General features: G+C 58.3%; 2 protein-coding genes across 4 annotated transcripts in view; one reads left to right on the top strand and one right to left on the bottom strand.

Annotated features, from left to right (window-relative positions):
- The first annotated feature begins 20 nt into the window (after window positions 1–20).
- Window positions 21–4,215, top strand: CIB1 (calcium and integrin binding 1). The gene is made up of 7 exons (XM_036415571.2): window positions 21–232; window positions 380–414; window positions 1,578–1,686; window positions 2,826–2,976; window positions 3,119–3,237; window positions 3,351–3,439; window positions 3,957–4,215. The coding sequence occupies exons 1-7, from the start codon at window positions 41–43 to the stop codon at window positions 3,976–3,978; spliced, it is 717 nt and encodes a 238-aa protein (XP_036271464.2). The 5' UTR covers window positions 21–40; the 3' UTR covers window positions 3,979–4,215.
- Window positions 4,216–6,347: 2,132 nt separating this feature from the next.
- SEMA4B (semaphorin 4B) overlaps window positions 6,348–15,043 on the bottom strand; it is a 41,205-nt gene continuing 32,509 nt past the window's right edge. For 2 of the 3 annotated variants that reach the window (XM_045573482.1, XM_045573481.1), the window contains 11 exons: window positions 14,422–14,520; window positions 13,111–13,222; window positions 12,765–12,878; window positions 12,428–12,579; window positions 11,094–11,275; window positions 10,852–11,002; window positions 9,132–9,342; window positions 8,898–9,013; window positions 8,091–8,257; window positions 7,397–7,500; window positions 6,348–7,130 (listed from right to left, as the gene is read on the bottom strand). In XM_045573482.1, coding sequence (XP_045429438.1) covers window positions 6,397–7,130; window positions 7,397–7,500; window positions 8,091–8,257; window positions 8,898–9,013; window positions 9,132–9,342; window positions 10,852–11,002; window positions 11,094–11,275; window positions 12,428–12,579; window positions 12,765–12,878; window positions 13,111–13,222; window positions 14,422–14,520 — 2,142 coding nt within the window. In that variant the 3' untranslated portion in view covers window positions 6,348–6,396. The remainder of the gene's footprint in view (window positions 7,131–7,396; window positions 7,501–8,090; window positions 8,258–8,897; window positions 9,014–9,131; window positions 9,343–10,851; window positions 11,003–11,093; window positions 11,276–12,427; window positions 12,580–12,764; window positions 12,879–13,110; window positions 13,223–14,421; window positions 14,521–15,043) is intronic. The other variant, XM_036415549.2, reaches the window with a different exon arrangement.

Raw genomic sequence — 15,043 nt, 5'->3', positions numbered from 1 at the left:
GGAACTTCGGGGCGCTGCGAGGAGGAGGCGGGCCTCGGGGATGGGGGCGGAGCCCCCCTCCCTCAGGGGCGGTTGCCACGGGGACGGGGCGGGGACGCTCGGCCCGAGGGCGGAAGTGAGAAAGTTGCCGGCTGTCCCGAGAGGAGTTGGCGGAACTGTTGCTGCGCGCGGCTCGGCGGCGATGGGGGGCTCGGGCAGCCGCCTGTCCAAGGAGCTGCTGGCCGAGTACCAGGTGCGCGGGACGCGGCGCGGGGAGCGCGCGCGCGCGCGGGGCCTGCGCTCGGGGATCGGGTCCCGGAGCGGGCGGCGTGGGGGGCGAGGGCTCGGCCTCCCGGGCGGGCGGCCCGCTGACCTCGGTCCTGCCTGCTTTGCCTTCCAGGACCTGACGTTCCTGACCAAGCAGGAGATCCTCCTGTAAGTGCTGATCTGAACCTCTCTGTCATCGGGATCCCCTAGAGACGGCTTCCGGGGGGGGGGGGGGGCGTTCTGTCCTACCGATGGGGAAACTGAGGCCTCCTGGAGGTCGGCGGCTGAGCCGGAACCCGGAGTCCCGCGGCGCCCCAGCCCTGGAGCCTGCGCCCCGCCCATTCTGGGGGCCCAGCTGTGCTGTCTGCAGCCAAAGCTGGGTGCCCTTTGACCTTTGCGCTCCCCAGACTTCTGCATAACAGAACCTCCAGCCCCGGGTCCTTGGGGAGCTTGGTTCCTTCTCCCAACCTTACCTGAATAATACACCTACCCTGGGCCAAGCACGTGCTAAATCAGCCTGTATCACCTACTTTAAAGACACAGGGGACAGTGACACAGGTCCGGAGAAGTCTGGCAAATTGCCCAAGACTGACATCCCCAGAAAGGATTTGAACTGGGTTAGAAATCCCTTTCCAGCCACCTGCCAGCTTTTTTTTTTTTTTTTTAAATATATTTTATTGATTTTTTACAGAGAGGAAGAGAGAGGGATAGAGAGTTAGAAACATCGATGAGAGAGAATCATCGATCAGCTCCCACCTGCATACCCCCCAACTGGGTATATGCCCTTAACCGGAATCGAACCTGGGACCTTTCAGTCCGCAGGCCGACGCTCTATCCACTGAGCCGCCACACCAGTTTCGGCCACCTGCCAGCTTTAAGTGGCCAGGGCTTCTTCCGCTTGGCTAAAGTAATCCCCGTGGTGAGGAGGTGGTGCTGGGGAGGAGAAAGTTCAGGTCAAGGTTAAACTGCTTAAAAGAGAGGGAGGCCTTGAGGGGCAGGAGATCCCTGTGGAGTTTTGCTTAATTTCTCCCAGTTCATCCGAGCCAACTTCTGGCTCCCAGTACACCCCAACCTCTCCACCCCTCGTGGACCTACTGTGCGCTCGAGGCCCTGGCACACAGTAGGTCTTCAGAAAATTACCCATTGCAAGGACGAACTCCCAGCCTGTGCTGTCTTGTTGGCATGGCTCCCGCTGGCTTATCAAGCCTCATAACGCAGAAATTTTCTGGGCATAGCTTGGCATAGCTTGGCATAGCTTGGGCGCCTCACCTGGTGTGTGATGGGTAATGCACACGGGAAGGCGGGCCAACAGGTTTTCCTGCTTGTGCCAGAGCCCACAGGCGGTTCTGTGAGCTGTTGCCCCAGGAGTTCCGGAGCATGGAGGAGTCGCTGCAGGCCAGAGTGTCCCTGGAGCAGATCTTCAGCCTTCCAGAGCTCAAGGTGCCAGTTCCCCCAACACCCCCCCCCCCCCGGGGGGAATCAGGCAGTCACTGTCCCATTCTGGTCTTTCCTCTGGTTAGCCCTAACGTCCCCGGTGGAATGATCTGGAATGGTGTTTTTCAAATCGGGATTCTAGAAACATATTCTTGGCGTTTGGTCCTTTAAGAGGAGTTGAGTCGCCTTTAAGTTTGCGAAACCCTCTTCCAGGGGCTGATGGCCTCTCCTGAGGGCTGTGAAAATGCAAAGGGCATGGCCTAGTGCCTATAGCAGGTCTTTATTTTAATGAATGAATGTTTATATATTTTATTGATTTCAGAGAGGGAGGGAGAGATAGAAACATCAGTGATGAGAATCACTCATCAGCTGCCTCCTGCATGCCCCCTCCTGGGGATGGAGCCCACAACCTGGGCATGGGCCCTTGATTGGGTCCACAGGCTGATGCTCTATCCACTGAGCCAAACCAGCTAGGGCTATTTATCTTTTTGTTAATCCTCACCTGAGGATATTTTTCCAATGAATTTTAGGGAGAGTGGAAGGGATGGGGAGGGAGAGAAACATCGATGTGAGAGAAACACATTCATTGGTTGCCTCCTGCATGCGCCTCAACCAGGGCCCGGGCCAGGGGAGAAGCCTGCAACCAAGGTTCACGCCCTTAACCGGAGTCCAACCAGGACCCTTTGGTCCCCAGGCGTCGGCTCTATCCACTGACCCTAACAGAATAGAGCACAACATGTTTAATTCAATGTTCTCTTTGGCCGAAACCGGTGTGGCTCAGTGGATAGAGCGTCGGCCTGCGGACTGAAGGGTCCCAGGTTTGATTCCGGTCAAGGGCATGTACCTTGGTTGTGGGCACATCCCCAGTGGGGTGTGTGTGTGTGTGTGTGCAGGAGGCAGCTGATCGATCATTGATTCTCTCTCATCGATGTTTCTAACTCTCTCTTCCTCTCTGTAATAAATCAATAAAACGTATATATTAATAAATAAAGAAAGAAATAAAAGAAAAAGCATTGGTCATTCCCCCTGCCCCCTCGAGCCTGCACTCATGGTGCGGGTTCTGGGACCCGTCTCCTCCGGTCCCTCTGGGGTTTGAGTGCGACCCAGGCTGCGTCCTATGGCGCTGACGGAGGCTCTCTCCCTAGGCCAACCCCTTCCGGGACCGCATCTGCAGGGTCTTCTCGACCTCTCCGGCCCGCGACAGCTTGAGCTTCGAGGATTTCCTGGACCTCCTCAGCGTGTTCAGCGACACGGCCACGCCAGACATCAAGTCCCACTATGCCTTCCGCATCTTCGGTGAGGACCCCGGGGGGAGAGGGGTGGGAGGAGAGGGGAGCCTATGGGAGCACAGGGCCTGCCCCAGGGTCTTTGGGCCAGGTCTGCCCGGGCTCTGGGGTCATCCCAGTCCCCCCCCCCCCCCCCGCCATATCTGCTCTAGATTTCGATGACGATGGCACCTTGAACAGAGAAGACCTAAGCCAGCTGGTGAACTGCCTCACGGGAGAGGGCGAGGACACCAGGCTCAATGATTCCGAGATGAAGCAGCTTATTGACAATGTGAGTGGCTGGGCCCAGCGGGGTGGGGTCGGGGGGGGGGAGGGCGGGGGAGGAAGGCGAGCCGGGCCAGGAGCCTAGGGAGGGCCGGGGACTGACACCCACCCTTTGCCCAGATCCTGGAAGAATCCGACATCGACCGGGACGGGACCATCAACCTCTCCGAGTTCCAACATGTTATTTCCCGCTCACCGGACTTTGCCAGGTAGGGCTGTCCTGCCCTGTGGCATCTGGGTCTAGGATGTTCTTTTTTTTTTTTTTTAATATATTTTATTGATTTTTTTTTTTTTTTTTACAAAGAGGAAAAGAGAGAAAGAAGGACAGAGAGCTAGACACATCGATGAGAGAGAAACATTGACAGGCTGCCTCCTGCACACCCCCCACCGGGGATGTGCCCGCAACCAAGGTCCATGCCCTTGACCGGAATCGAACCTGGGACCTTTCAGTCCGCAGGCTGACGCTCTATCCACTGAGCCAAACCGGTTTCGGCTAGGATGTTCTTATAGAGGGGAAAAGGGGGTACTGGGGAAAGCTCCCTCTCCCCCCCTGCCTCCTCTGAATCTCTCAGGGTAGCTATTCTCCCAAAGGGGACAGACAGACGGGAGACACAGCCCATTCCAAAGGGTCTGGGGGGAATGGGGGAGAGGTGGGTGCACTTGGGTTTAGTGTCCTCACCCTCCTCTTCCAGCACCAAATCAAACCCCCTGTTCTCTCTCATCCAGCTCCTTCAAGATCGTCCTGTGACAGGAGCCACACAGCTGCTTTCCCAGCCGCCCGTACAGTGACCTTGACACTTGCCGAGCCTTGGCCAAGGTTACGCCTGTGTTGCCAGGGCTGGCCGAGCTGGCCCGGAGGAGCTGGCGCTGTGAAGCCTTGTCCCAGGCAGGGAAGGGCGCCCCCAAGCCAGTGCCTCGACGCCCCTTCTCACCGCCATTGTCACCACTCCGTTTCTACTCATCAGCAATAAAGTTTCAGACGTTTCGATCCTGTGTGTGATCCTGGAAATGCTGGCTAGGAGGAAGGGCTGGACTTCCAGGAGACTTCAGGGGCTGGCAAAGCTCCAGAGAAGGGACCAGCAGGCAGGCAGAGCGTGGCACGGAATAGGAGGGGGTCCGTGGGGCGAGTGGGGAGGACCTGCCGAATCCTGATTGAGGTGGTGGTGACATGAATTTCTACATGAACGTTATAGGGCCGTTTACCAAAAGAAAAAAAGAACTTACTGTAGCCTGGCCGGTGTGGCTCAGTGGTTGTGAGCATCAACCTATGAACCAGGAGGTCATGGGTTTGCTTTTTCTTTTTTTAATATGTTTTATTGATTTTTAAAAAAATATATATTTTATTGATTTTGTACAGAGGAAGGGAGAGAGATAGAGAGCTAGAAATATCGATGAGAGAGAGTCATCGATCAGCTGCCTCTTGCACACCCCCTACGGGGGATGTGCCCGCAACCAAGGTACATGCCCTTGACCGGAATCGAACCTGGGACCCTTCAGTCTGCAGACCAACGCTCTACCACTGAGCCAAACTGGTTTCGGCGGTGGTGACATGCATTTCTACGTGAACGTTATAGGGCCGTTTACCAAAAGAAAAAGGAACTTACTGTAGCCTGGCCGGTGTGGCTCAGTGGTTGAGCATCAACCTATGAACCAGGAGGTCACGGGTTTGCTTTTTTTTTTTTTTTTCTTAATATGTTTTATTGATTTTTTTACAGAGAGGAAGGGAAAGAGTTAGAAACATTGATGAGAGAGAAACATCGACCAGCTGCCTCCTGCACACCCCCCACCAGGGATGTACCCGTAACCAATGTACATGCCCTTGACCGGAATCGAACCTGGGACCTTTCAGTCCGCAGGCCGATGCTCTATCCACTGAGCCAAACTGATTTCGGTCAGGAGGTCACAGTTTGATTGTCGGTCAAGGCACATGCTGGGTTGTGGGCTGGATCCCCAGAGTGGGGCGTGCAGGAGGCAACCGATCCATGAGTCTCTCTCATCATTGATGTTTCTCTCTCTCCCTTCCTCTTTGAAATCAATTTTAAAAATACATACATTTACACCTTTTTAAAAAAAAGAATTTACCGTATGAGCATTTTAAAAATAAAAAGAATTTTAAGAGTGAAATAAAAAACCCTGTTCCCTGTGCCCTGACCCCTGACCCGAACTGAACCCAGGACCCTTTGGTCTGCAGGCTGACGCTCTATCCACTGAGCCACACCCACACTGAGCCATGGCTTAGGTCAACAGTCCTTTAAGAGGAAGGGCCGAGATTCAATTTCAGATCCTTAGGTTTTATTTAAAAATACAAAAAAACAAATGTAAAGTGCATCTGACTTAAAAAAAAATATAAAACCCACATAAAGTCAGGTCCTTGTGCCGGGCAGTGTCAAATCCCTTAGATCGGAGGCAGGTAAAGTGTGGGAGTGAAGGAGGACTGGAGGGGGATACGGGACGAGGGAGGGGTTGGGGGAGACACACGGATTTGAGTCTGGACAGAGGAAGGCAGCCAATGACAGTCTCTTCCTAGAATTCCGAGGGGAAGGTGAACGTCATCGTCGTAACACTCCTGAGCTCATGATGCCTGCTGTCCCGTGGCCACGGCCTGATGCAGGCCGGAAAGGTCCAGAGGTGGCCCGAGCCCAGGGCCCCGTGAGGGCCGGCGTAGCCCTCGGTCCCTGAGGTGACGGGATGGTGGCCCTCACAGCCTGGCCCGCGGCCAGGCAGGACCCACGGAGCCTGAGCCGGCCCCTGGCCCAGCAGCGCCTCGCTGCCCGTGGCAGCAGCATGAGGCCCGAGGTTCCCACCTCTGTCTGCACCCACCGCGGCGGATGCTTCCAAAGACCCCGAGGCTGGGGGGGCTGCGAGCTGGAGCGGCCGTGCTGCCCGCGGCCTTGTGCTGTCTCCTTGTCATTTCACATTCTCAGTGGGGGTTTTTTTCTTTTTTCTTTTTTACACAAAAGGCTCAGCTTACGTAAGGAGCACTGCTCTGCCCACCGAGGCAGGTGCCCGCTCGTCTTCCCGGGATCATGGCATCTGGGCTGGAGGGGCCTCACTCCTCCGAGGGCCGCCGGCCAGCTCCGGAGGGCTGGGCACAGCACCGGGCACCGCCAAGAGCCGAAGTCCGGCCGGCCCCTCTGAGCATCCACGACCCTCTGCAGGTCGCCTGTCACACCACCGAGTCCCGGATCTCGGAGCCCAGGCGGACCCGTGGCCGGGGGCACACCGGGGACACCTCCACGAAGCTGTCGTGGATGCTCAGCGGCCTCTTCTCGGACTCGGTGAAGGCCTGCGGCCCCGGCGAGTTGTCCGACAGGGCCTGGTAGCCGCGGTGGTCCGGCAGGATGCTGGGCGGGCCGACGCCGTTGAGCGGCCGGGTCTCGGGGGGCGCCACCACCGGGTGGGTCTTGGGGTGCATGCTGGCGCGCTCCCCCTGCTTCAGGAACAGCTTCATGCTGTCGCGGTGCCGGTAGAGGAGGAACAGGATCACCAGCAGGATGACCAGCGCGAACAGCACGCTCATCACCAGGAACTCGGTCCAGTAGGACGGGCCCGCGCTCCGGCCGGCCTTGCCGTGGGCCACGGGCGCGCTCACCCGCGACGTGTTGATGATGACGGGCCCTCGCCCCTGCCGGTCCGCCGCCGTGTCCAGCACCGCCGGGCAGTAGCTGGCCACCAGCTGCTGGAAGCCCCCCTCCAGCGACCAGCACTGGAACACGCCCAGCTCCTGCTGGCTGCCCACCAGCAGCAGGTCGCCCGTGGGCAGCACCCGGCAGGAGGCCGAGCCGTTGACAGGCAGCCCGTCGCGCAGCCAGCGCCGCGTCGCCAGGTTGGAGAGCAGCGGGCAGGCCAAGGTGTTCACCGTGTTGGGCTCCAACGGGACTGGCTCGCATGGCTTCTCGCCTGCGGGCAGGGGAGGCACAGGCATGAGGCCAAGGGGTGGGGGGGACTTGGCGGGCACCGCAGCCCCAGCTCACCCGCCTCCCGCTTGGGCAGTGCCCATCATGCCACACAGTGGCAACGCTGAGGGACTCCGGGGACTGGCACTTGCACTTCCCAGGCTGGAGGGTCAAGGACGGGAGGGCATTTATGGCTGTCGGTGCCTGAACTCAGGAGCCTTCTAAGCCACGGGGCCCCTGCCTCCCTCCATCCCCCGACGGGCACCTTACCTGCTGGGGCAGCCAACCGGGGCTTGACGAAGGAAGCGTTGCAGAGATCCCTGGCGTTACCCCCCTCGATGTCCTGGACCCACCGCCTGAGGACCAGAGAGAGCCTGATAGGCCAGGGTGCCCCGTGCGTCTGCACCCTGATCCCCAGGGGCAGCCCTGGAGGCAAGGGCCCAGAGCTCAGGGACCACCAGGCCCAGAGCAGGCGGGAAAGGCAGGCCAGCATCCCCCCCGTTCCCCAGTATTTATTTCCAATAAAAGGTACTGTAATACTCCCTAAGAAACAGGAAGAACACCTGGCTCTGTATGTATAAGCTTTGTGTGTGTCTCTTTTTTAAAAAAAAATAAATTTTGTTGATTTTTTACAGAGAGGAAGGGAGAGGGATGGAGAGCTAGAAACATCGATGAGAGAGAAACATCGGCCAGCTGCCTCCTGCACACCCCCACTGGGGACGTGCCTGCAACCAAGGTACGTGCCCTCGACTGGAATCGAACCCGGGACCCCTCAGTCCGCAGGCTGACACTCTATCCACTGAGCCAAACCGGTTTCGGCTCGGGACTTTAGTTTTTAAAAAATAACAATTACACCTGGACAGTGGACGCCAATGAAGCTGCGCGGGGGGTCTCAGAGGGGCCAGGGAAGGCGCCCCGAGGCCGTGCACAGGGATGGACGTGGGAAGGCCTGCTGGACTCTCACCTGGAGGCCGGCTGCTGGTGGTAGAGGCTGACAGGACGGCACCGGTTGACGCTCCAGGCGCAGTAGGGGTCCCGGGCGAGGAGGCAGTCCCCGCAGCTCCGGTACAGGTCGCAGTTGGCCACGGGCACCTGGACTACTCCGGAGTGTGAGGCTGCGTACACCAGGCCCTGCACAGACATGGCGATCAGAGCCAGGGCCACCCCCCGCAGCCAGCCCAGAGCCCCTTTCCCAGGGCCTCCTCCCAGGCTCCCACTTTTTTTAAAATATATTTTATTGATTTTTTTTTTTTACAGAGAGGAAGGGAGAGAGATAGAGAGAAACATCGATCAGCTGCCTCCTGCACACCTCCCACCGGGGATGTGCCCGCAACCAAGGTACATGCCCTTGACCGGAATCGAACCTGGGACCCTCCAGTCCGCAGGCTGATGCTCTATCCACTGAGCCAAACTGGTTTCGCGCGCGCGCCCCCCCCCCCCTTTAAAAAAAATGTATTTTTAAATCCTCACCCATGGATATTTTTTCCATTGACTTTTAGAGAGAGTGAGAAGGGGAGAGACAGAGAGAAACATCGACGTGAGAGACGCATCAACTGGGTGCCTCCTGCACGCACCCGGACCAGGGCCTGTGCCCGGGAGGAGCCTGCAACCGAAGTACGTGCCCTTGATCGGAATCGCACCCGGGCCCCTTCAGTCTGCAGGCCGATGCTCTACCCACTGAGCCACACAGGCTGGGGCTTGGACACTGACTTTCTAAGAGCTTACCCACCGAGGGGCACCCCACACGCCTCTGCCTCTGCCACACACTTACCCGGTGGGGGTCCAGGAGCAGATTCTGCACGGGCTGCCCGGGCGGGAAGATCTGGAGTTCCTCGATGACGTGCACGCCGGAGCCCCCGTCCACCGCCTTGTGCAGCCGGCCGTCCTCTGCAGCAAGGACAGTGCTCAGGCCCCGGGCGGAGCCTGTGCCCACGCCCCACGCCCCACTCGCCCCTCGGCCACCCCCCCCCTCCGGCCCCCGGCCTGCCCGGCTGCAGACACTCACTGGTGCCGAGGAAGAGGACGTCGTAGGTGCGGTGCAGGCCGGCCACGCGGTGCACGGCCACGCGCTGGTAGCGGGCCTGCGGCTGCAGCAGCAGCAGGCGGCTGCGGACCTGCCCGTCCATCAGGAAGTGGTCCTTGAGGAAGTTGAGCACGCGGTCCGGGAGCTGCAGGGACGAGGTGATCCGCCTCTCCCGGGTGCTGTTGGTGATGCACTGAAGGAGAAGGTGGTGTGGCGTGAGGCCAGATCCTGCCGTCCACCCTCGGAGGCCGTGGCACGTCACGAGCAGGTCTGTGGGGGCCGCAGGGCAGAGCCCAGGCTGTGGGCACCACCCAAGGGCCCCGCCGGCCAGGGTCCCTGCTCTGACGCTCCCAGCCCCGCCCCCAGGCCTCGAGCAGCACAACCGCACCACCTGCTCTGTGAGCATCCTCTGGCTGGCCAGGGGTCCCAGTGGTGCCCACCGTTAGTGCCTCATTCTCTCCGTAAGAGCCCTAACTAGGACTTGGTACCCAGGAGTGACCCTCCACAGATGAGGCTCAAGGGCTGGAGATAAGCACCCAGTAGGAAAAAGAGAAAAAAGAAAAAGCACCCAGAAGGGCAATGCTGAGATGTGCTCCACACACCCATGCCCTGGCTCAGGGCTGCTCTGGGGCTTCCCTCGGGCGGGAAGGAAACGAGAAAGAACTCCAGCCCGGCCAGCGTGGCTCAGCGGTCGAGCGTCAACCTAAGAACCAGGAGGTCACGGTTCGATTCCCGGTCAGGGCATAAGCCCAGGTTGAAGGCTTGATCCCCAGTGGGGGGCGTGCAGGAGGCGGCCAATCCATGCTTCTCTCTCATCATTGATGTTTCTCTCTCTCTCCCTCTCCGTTTGAAATCAATAAAAATATATTTTTTAAAAGAATACAACTTTCTCAGGGCCTGCCCATTTATTACTCAGATAAATAAGGCGCTCACGGCCCGGGGGGAGGCACCGTGAGCACACAATGACAAAGGCACTGTGAGTGCCCTGACGGGGACACCCCTGCTCCCCTCCCGCACCACCCCCCCAGCTTGGAAGGCATCCCACAGTCACGGTCACATCTAACCAGGTGGGACAAGCAGGCCTGGGCTTCTGTCCCCACTTTCTTTTTCTTCTTTTTTTCTTTTTAAATATATTTTATTGATTTTTGACAGAGAGAAAAAGAGAGGGATAGAGAGTTAGAAACATCGATGAGAGAGGATCATGGATCAGCTGCCTCTTGCACACCCCCCACAGGCGATGTGCCTGCAACCAAGGTACATGCCCTTGACCGGAATCAAACCGGGGACCCTTCAGTCTGCAGGCCGACGCTCTACCCACTGAGCCAAACCGGTTTCAGCTGTCCCCACTTTTTTTTTTTTTTTTTTTTAATATATTTTATTGATTTTTTTTACGAGAGGAAGGGAAAGGGATAGAGAGCTACAAACTTCGATGAGAGAGGAACATCGACCAGCTGCCTCTTGCACATCCCCTACAAGGGATGTGCCCGCAACCAACGTACATGCCCCTGACCGGAATCGAACCTGGGACCTTTCAGTCCGCAGACCGACGCTCTACCACTGAGCTAAACCGGTTTTGGCTGTCCCCACTTTCAAGGTGAGAAAACAGACGTGACGGACTCGGAGGAGCCCAGTGACCCCAGGCTGGGAGAGGCCCTGTCCCCCCCCCCCCGGATCCCCGCCCAGCGCAGGGAGCAGGCCTCACCGAGCCAGGCCGGGGCGTGGGCACCTCGTAGGCCACGGTGTACCACTGCAGCGTCTCGCGGTTCACCGCCTTGTAGAAGCCGTCGAAGGCCCTCTGCACGTCCCTCATGCTGAAGACGCAGACGGCGGAGCCCTCCGTGGTCCCTCGGTGCCTGCGAATGCCGGGGGCTCAGGATGAGGCGGGCTCCCCCCGGCCACCCCTCGCCCTAACCCACCCCCCCCCAGCCGGGTCCTGGGCCCTACCACTGGGACGTGAAGACCCCGTAGAAGAGGGTGTCCCGCCAGTCCTCGGGGCCGGGGCTCAGCGTGAAGACGTCCTGCAGCACGTTGAAGGGGAAGCCGTCGCCCGGCCTCAGGCACAGCAGCTGGGCCTTCAGGAAGGACGTCCAGCGCTGCTGCAGGATCCGCCCGCCGCCCTCGTCGCCCTGCGGGAGGGAGGGAGGGAGAGAGAGAGGCCGCTCAGGCGCGTAGTAGGCAGGTCGGGGGGCTGGGTGCTTCTCGCTGCCCCCTCCCCAGCTGTAGCTGGGAGGGTGGGCAAGCCACAGCCAGGCTGGCGCTCCGCTGAAAATCAAGAACACCCACGCCCACCACATCCCCAGTAGGGGGCGTGCAGGAGGCAGCGGATGGACGTTACTCTCTCACCAGTGTTTCTAGCTCTCCATCCCTCTCCTTTTCTCTCTGTAAAGAAACAAACAAACAAACAAACAAAAAAATAGCCTTAGCCAGTTTGGCTCAGTGGATAGCGTGTCGATCTGCGGGACTGAAGGGTCCCGGGTTCGATTCCGGTCAAGGGCGTGTACCTTGGTTGCGGGCACGTCCCCAGTAGGGAGTGTGCGGGAGGCAGCTGATCGATGTTTCTCTCTCATGGAAGTTTCTTTTTTTTAAATATTTTTTTATTGTTTTTTTTTTTTTTTTTTTTTTTTTTTTTTTTAACAGAGAGAAAGGGAGAGGGATAGAGAGCTAGAAACATCGATGAGAGAGGATCATGGATCAGCTGCCTCTTGCACACCCCCCACTGGCAATGTGCCCGCAACCAAGGTACATGCCCTTGACCGGAATCAAACTGGGGACCCTTCAGTCCGCATGCCAAGGCTCTATGCACTGAGCAAACTGGTTTTGGCATCATGGATATGTTTCTAACTCTCTATCCCTCTCCCTTCCTCCCTATAAAAATCAAATTACATATAATACAGTAAGAGGTATTTTGATTTAAAGGCCCGTGAGCTAAGCTGTTCTCCCGGGAAGTTAAGAGAAGGTCACCGGCTGAAACCGGTTTGGCTCAGTGGATAGAGTGTCGGCTTGGGGACTCAAGGGACCCGGGTTCGATTCCGGTCAAGGGCATGTACCTTGATTGCGGGCATATCCCCAGTGGGCAGTGTGCAAGAGGCAGCTGATCAATGACTCTCCCACATCGATGTTTCTAACTCTCTATCTCTCTCCCTTCCTCTCTGTATAAAATCAATAAAATATATTAAAAAAATAAAAATAAAGAGAGAAGGTCACCGAAGCAGGACCTCCTGGCGCTTCCTGACCCCGGACCGGTGGAGCCTTGGGGGGACTCTGGGCGGCCCCCTCACCTTGCAGATGCGGGCGATGCGGGACACGATGGTGTTCTCGAAAAACTCGAACTCCTGGCCGGTCTCGCTGAAGAAGAAGTAGATCTTGTCGTCGTCCCCCTGCGCGCTGCCCACGCTCTCGGGGATGTAGGCTGAGGCCACGAACGCCGGGTCTGCGGGGGTCGGCAGGGAGCACAGAGTCAGCCCGGGACCCCCACACAGGCATCCCGGACAGGACAGGCGAGGCTCTGTGCTCAGGCCCTGGGGGAGGATGGGGGGGGGGGGAAGAGGAGGACGGGGAGTGCCCTTCCCAGGGCCCCTGGGCCTGCCCTCGGGTGGGCGGTGTGGGGGTCTGCACCTTGGAGCCAGTTGAGGGAGCCTTCGGTCTTGATGGGGCGGCGGCTGTGGCTCCGGGAGATGGCCGGGTCGTTCCCCTGGAAGTTGCCCACGGTCCCGGTATAGAGCTCGCCATCTGCCAAGAACACATTCCCATGGCAACAGCCTCTCAGTGGGACCTCCCCCCTCCCGCCCCCCATAGGCCTGCAATGACCCTGGTCCTGCCCACTTCCCTCAGGTGCACGGAGGAGGGAGCAGGAACCCCAGGGCAGCTCAAGGTCATACCTGCACATCACACACACACACACACACACACACACACACACGCCACAGAGCCTCCCCAAGGCCATCCGGCCCCCCGTACTCACCAACCATTAGGGCCGTGGACTTGAAATTGGGGTCAAAGGGGCAACGGCCCTTGCCATCTTCCAGGAGGACTCTCCCCGCCTCGTCCTGTGCCAGCGTGAAGTTCTCCACATTCTGTGGGGGTGGGGGGGCAGACGGGGGGAGGAGGTCAGGGGCACACCAGGGCAGGGGTGTGCTCTGCAGGAAAGGCGGGGGATGCTGGGAAAGACAACTCAGAGGGGGAGGGGGAGGGGGAGGGGGAGGGGGTGGGGGCAGAGGTCAGGCAGGCCGTCCTCCCCATCCTAGTGCTCAGGGCACAAAGCTGGCATCGTCTGGCTGTGAGCCCTGCAGTGGGCGCCAGAAGTCCCAGGTGGCAGAGGGGAGACGAGGCTTAGAAAGGTGTGAGCCAGCCGAGACCAGTTTGGCTCAATGGATAGAGCGTCGGCTTGGGGACTGAAGGGACCCGGGTTCGATTCCGGTCAAGGGCATGTACCTTGGTTGCGGGCATATCTCCAGTAGGGGGTGTGCAAGAGGCAGCTGATCGATGACTCTCTCTCATCGATGTTTCTAGCTCTCTATCTCTCTCCCTTCCTCTCTGTACAAAATCAATAAAATATATTAAAAAAAAAAAAAAAAAAAAGGTGTGAGCCAGCCCTAGCCGGTGTGGCTCAGTGGATAGAGCGGCAGCCTGTGGACCAAAAGGTCCTGGGTTCGATTCTGGTCAAGGGCACGTGCTCAGGTTGCGGGCTCAATCCCCAGTAAGGAGCATTCAGGAGGCAGCCGATCAATGATTCTCTCTCATCACTGATATTTCTCTCTTTCTCTCCTTCTCCCTTCCTCTCTGAAATCAATAAAAATACTATTTTTTAAAAAATATTTTTTAAATTGATTTTTCATAGAGAGGGATAGAGAGTCAGAAACATCGATGAGAGAGAAACATCCATCAGCGGTCTCCTGTACACCTCCCAATGGGGATGTGCCCACAGCCAAGGTACATGCCCTTGACCGGAATCGAACCTGGGCCCTTTCAGTCCGCAGGTCGATGCTGTACCCACTGAGCCACACCGGTTTCGGTAAAATACTTTTTTGTTTTTAAAGAAGAAATATATGAGCCAGGAAGGGGCAGTGCCATGATGTAAACCCAGGTATGTCTGATTCCAGGTTGGTGCTCCGCTAAGGTGTGTGCGGGGGGGGGGGGGGGGGGGAGCAGAGACACATGGGTGTGAGGGGGTGAGGAGGGTGTACAAGGCTGTAAGGACTCGACAGGGTGTGAGCTGTGGGTCAGCGGGGAGATTCGGGGCCTGCAAGGCGGGGGGAGGGGGACGGGCACTCACGATGTAGGCGCAGAGGGGGCTGAAGGCCCCGGTGCCGCAGGTGAACAGGTGGCTGCTGTTGAGGGGCAGGAGGATCTTGATGTAGTTCTGGCAGTCACGCTGGGGAGAGACGGGCAGGATGTCATGCTCAAGCCAGCCACCAGGGGGCACCCCCGAGACCCAAGGCCAGGGCTGGGGTGGGGGTGAGGCCTCAAATCAGGGACCACACACGTGTGTAGGTGGGACCTCCGGGCTCAGCCAGCTCTGTGGTCAGCAGCCTTTAGTTCCGGCTGGGGTCAGGGACGGAAATGCCCCCTCTTGGGCTGCCTTGGCCCCTGAAGGTCCTCAGTGCAAACGGATGGTCCCTCCCAGGCCACAGGAAAAGGAAGCGACAGCCCAGAGCAGGAGACCCTGGGTCTGAGGCCCGGCCCCAGACTCACGGGCAGCCACCGAGAGTGTGTCTAACTTAAGGTGACCAGACGTCCCGCTTTTGGCGGGACAGTCCCGATTTCTAACAATGTGTCCCACGCTCCGCAGTGTTTTAAAAAAGTCCCGATGTTTGGAAAGAATGCACGACAAGCTAGGGAACGGCGGGAGAACGGGAAGGGAATAGACGGTGTTCGGCGGCCATGTGGCTATGTAG

Source organism: Pipistrellus kuhlii, unplaced genomic scaffold (genome assembly GCF_014108245.1).
Source record: "Pipistrellus kuhlii isolate mPipKuh1 unplaced genomic scaffold, mPipKuh1.p scaffold_m20_p_50, whole genome shotgun sequence".
NCBI lineage: Eukaryota > Metazoa > Chordata > Mammalia > Chiroptera > Vespertilionidae > Pipistrellus > Pipistrellus kuhlii.
The sequence above is the reverse complement of the archived record's forward strand: the minus strand, read 5'-3'. Positions and strand labels throughout refer to the sequence as shown.

What these genes read in the sequence shown, in the direction of transcription:
- CIB1 (XM_036415571.2), top strand. Translation starts at nt 41, where the DNA reads ATGGGGGCGGAGCCCCCCTCCCTCAGGGGCGGTTGCCACGGGGACGGG. An exon ending in AGCTGCTGGCCGAGTACCAG is followed by an intron (nt 233 to 379) that starts GTGCGCGGGACG and finishes TTTGCCTTCCAG; the next exon opens with GACCTGACGTTCCTGACCAA. An exon ending in CTATGCCTTCCGCATCTTCG is followed by an intron (nt 2,977 to 3,118) that starts GTGAGGACCCCG and finishes TATCTGCTCTAG; the next exon opens with ATTTCGATGACGATGGCACC.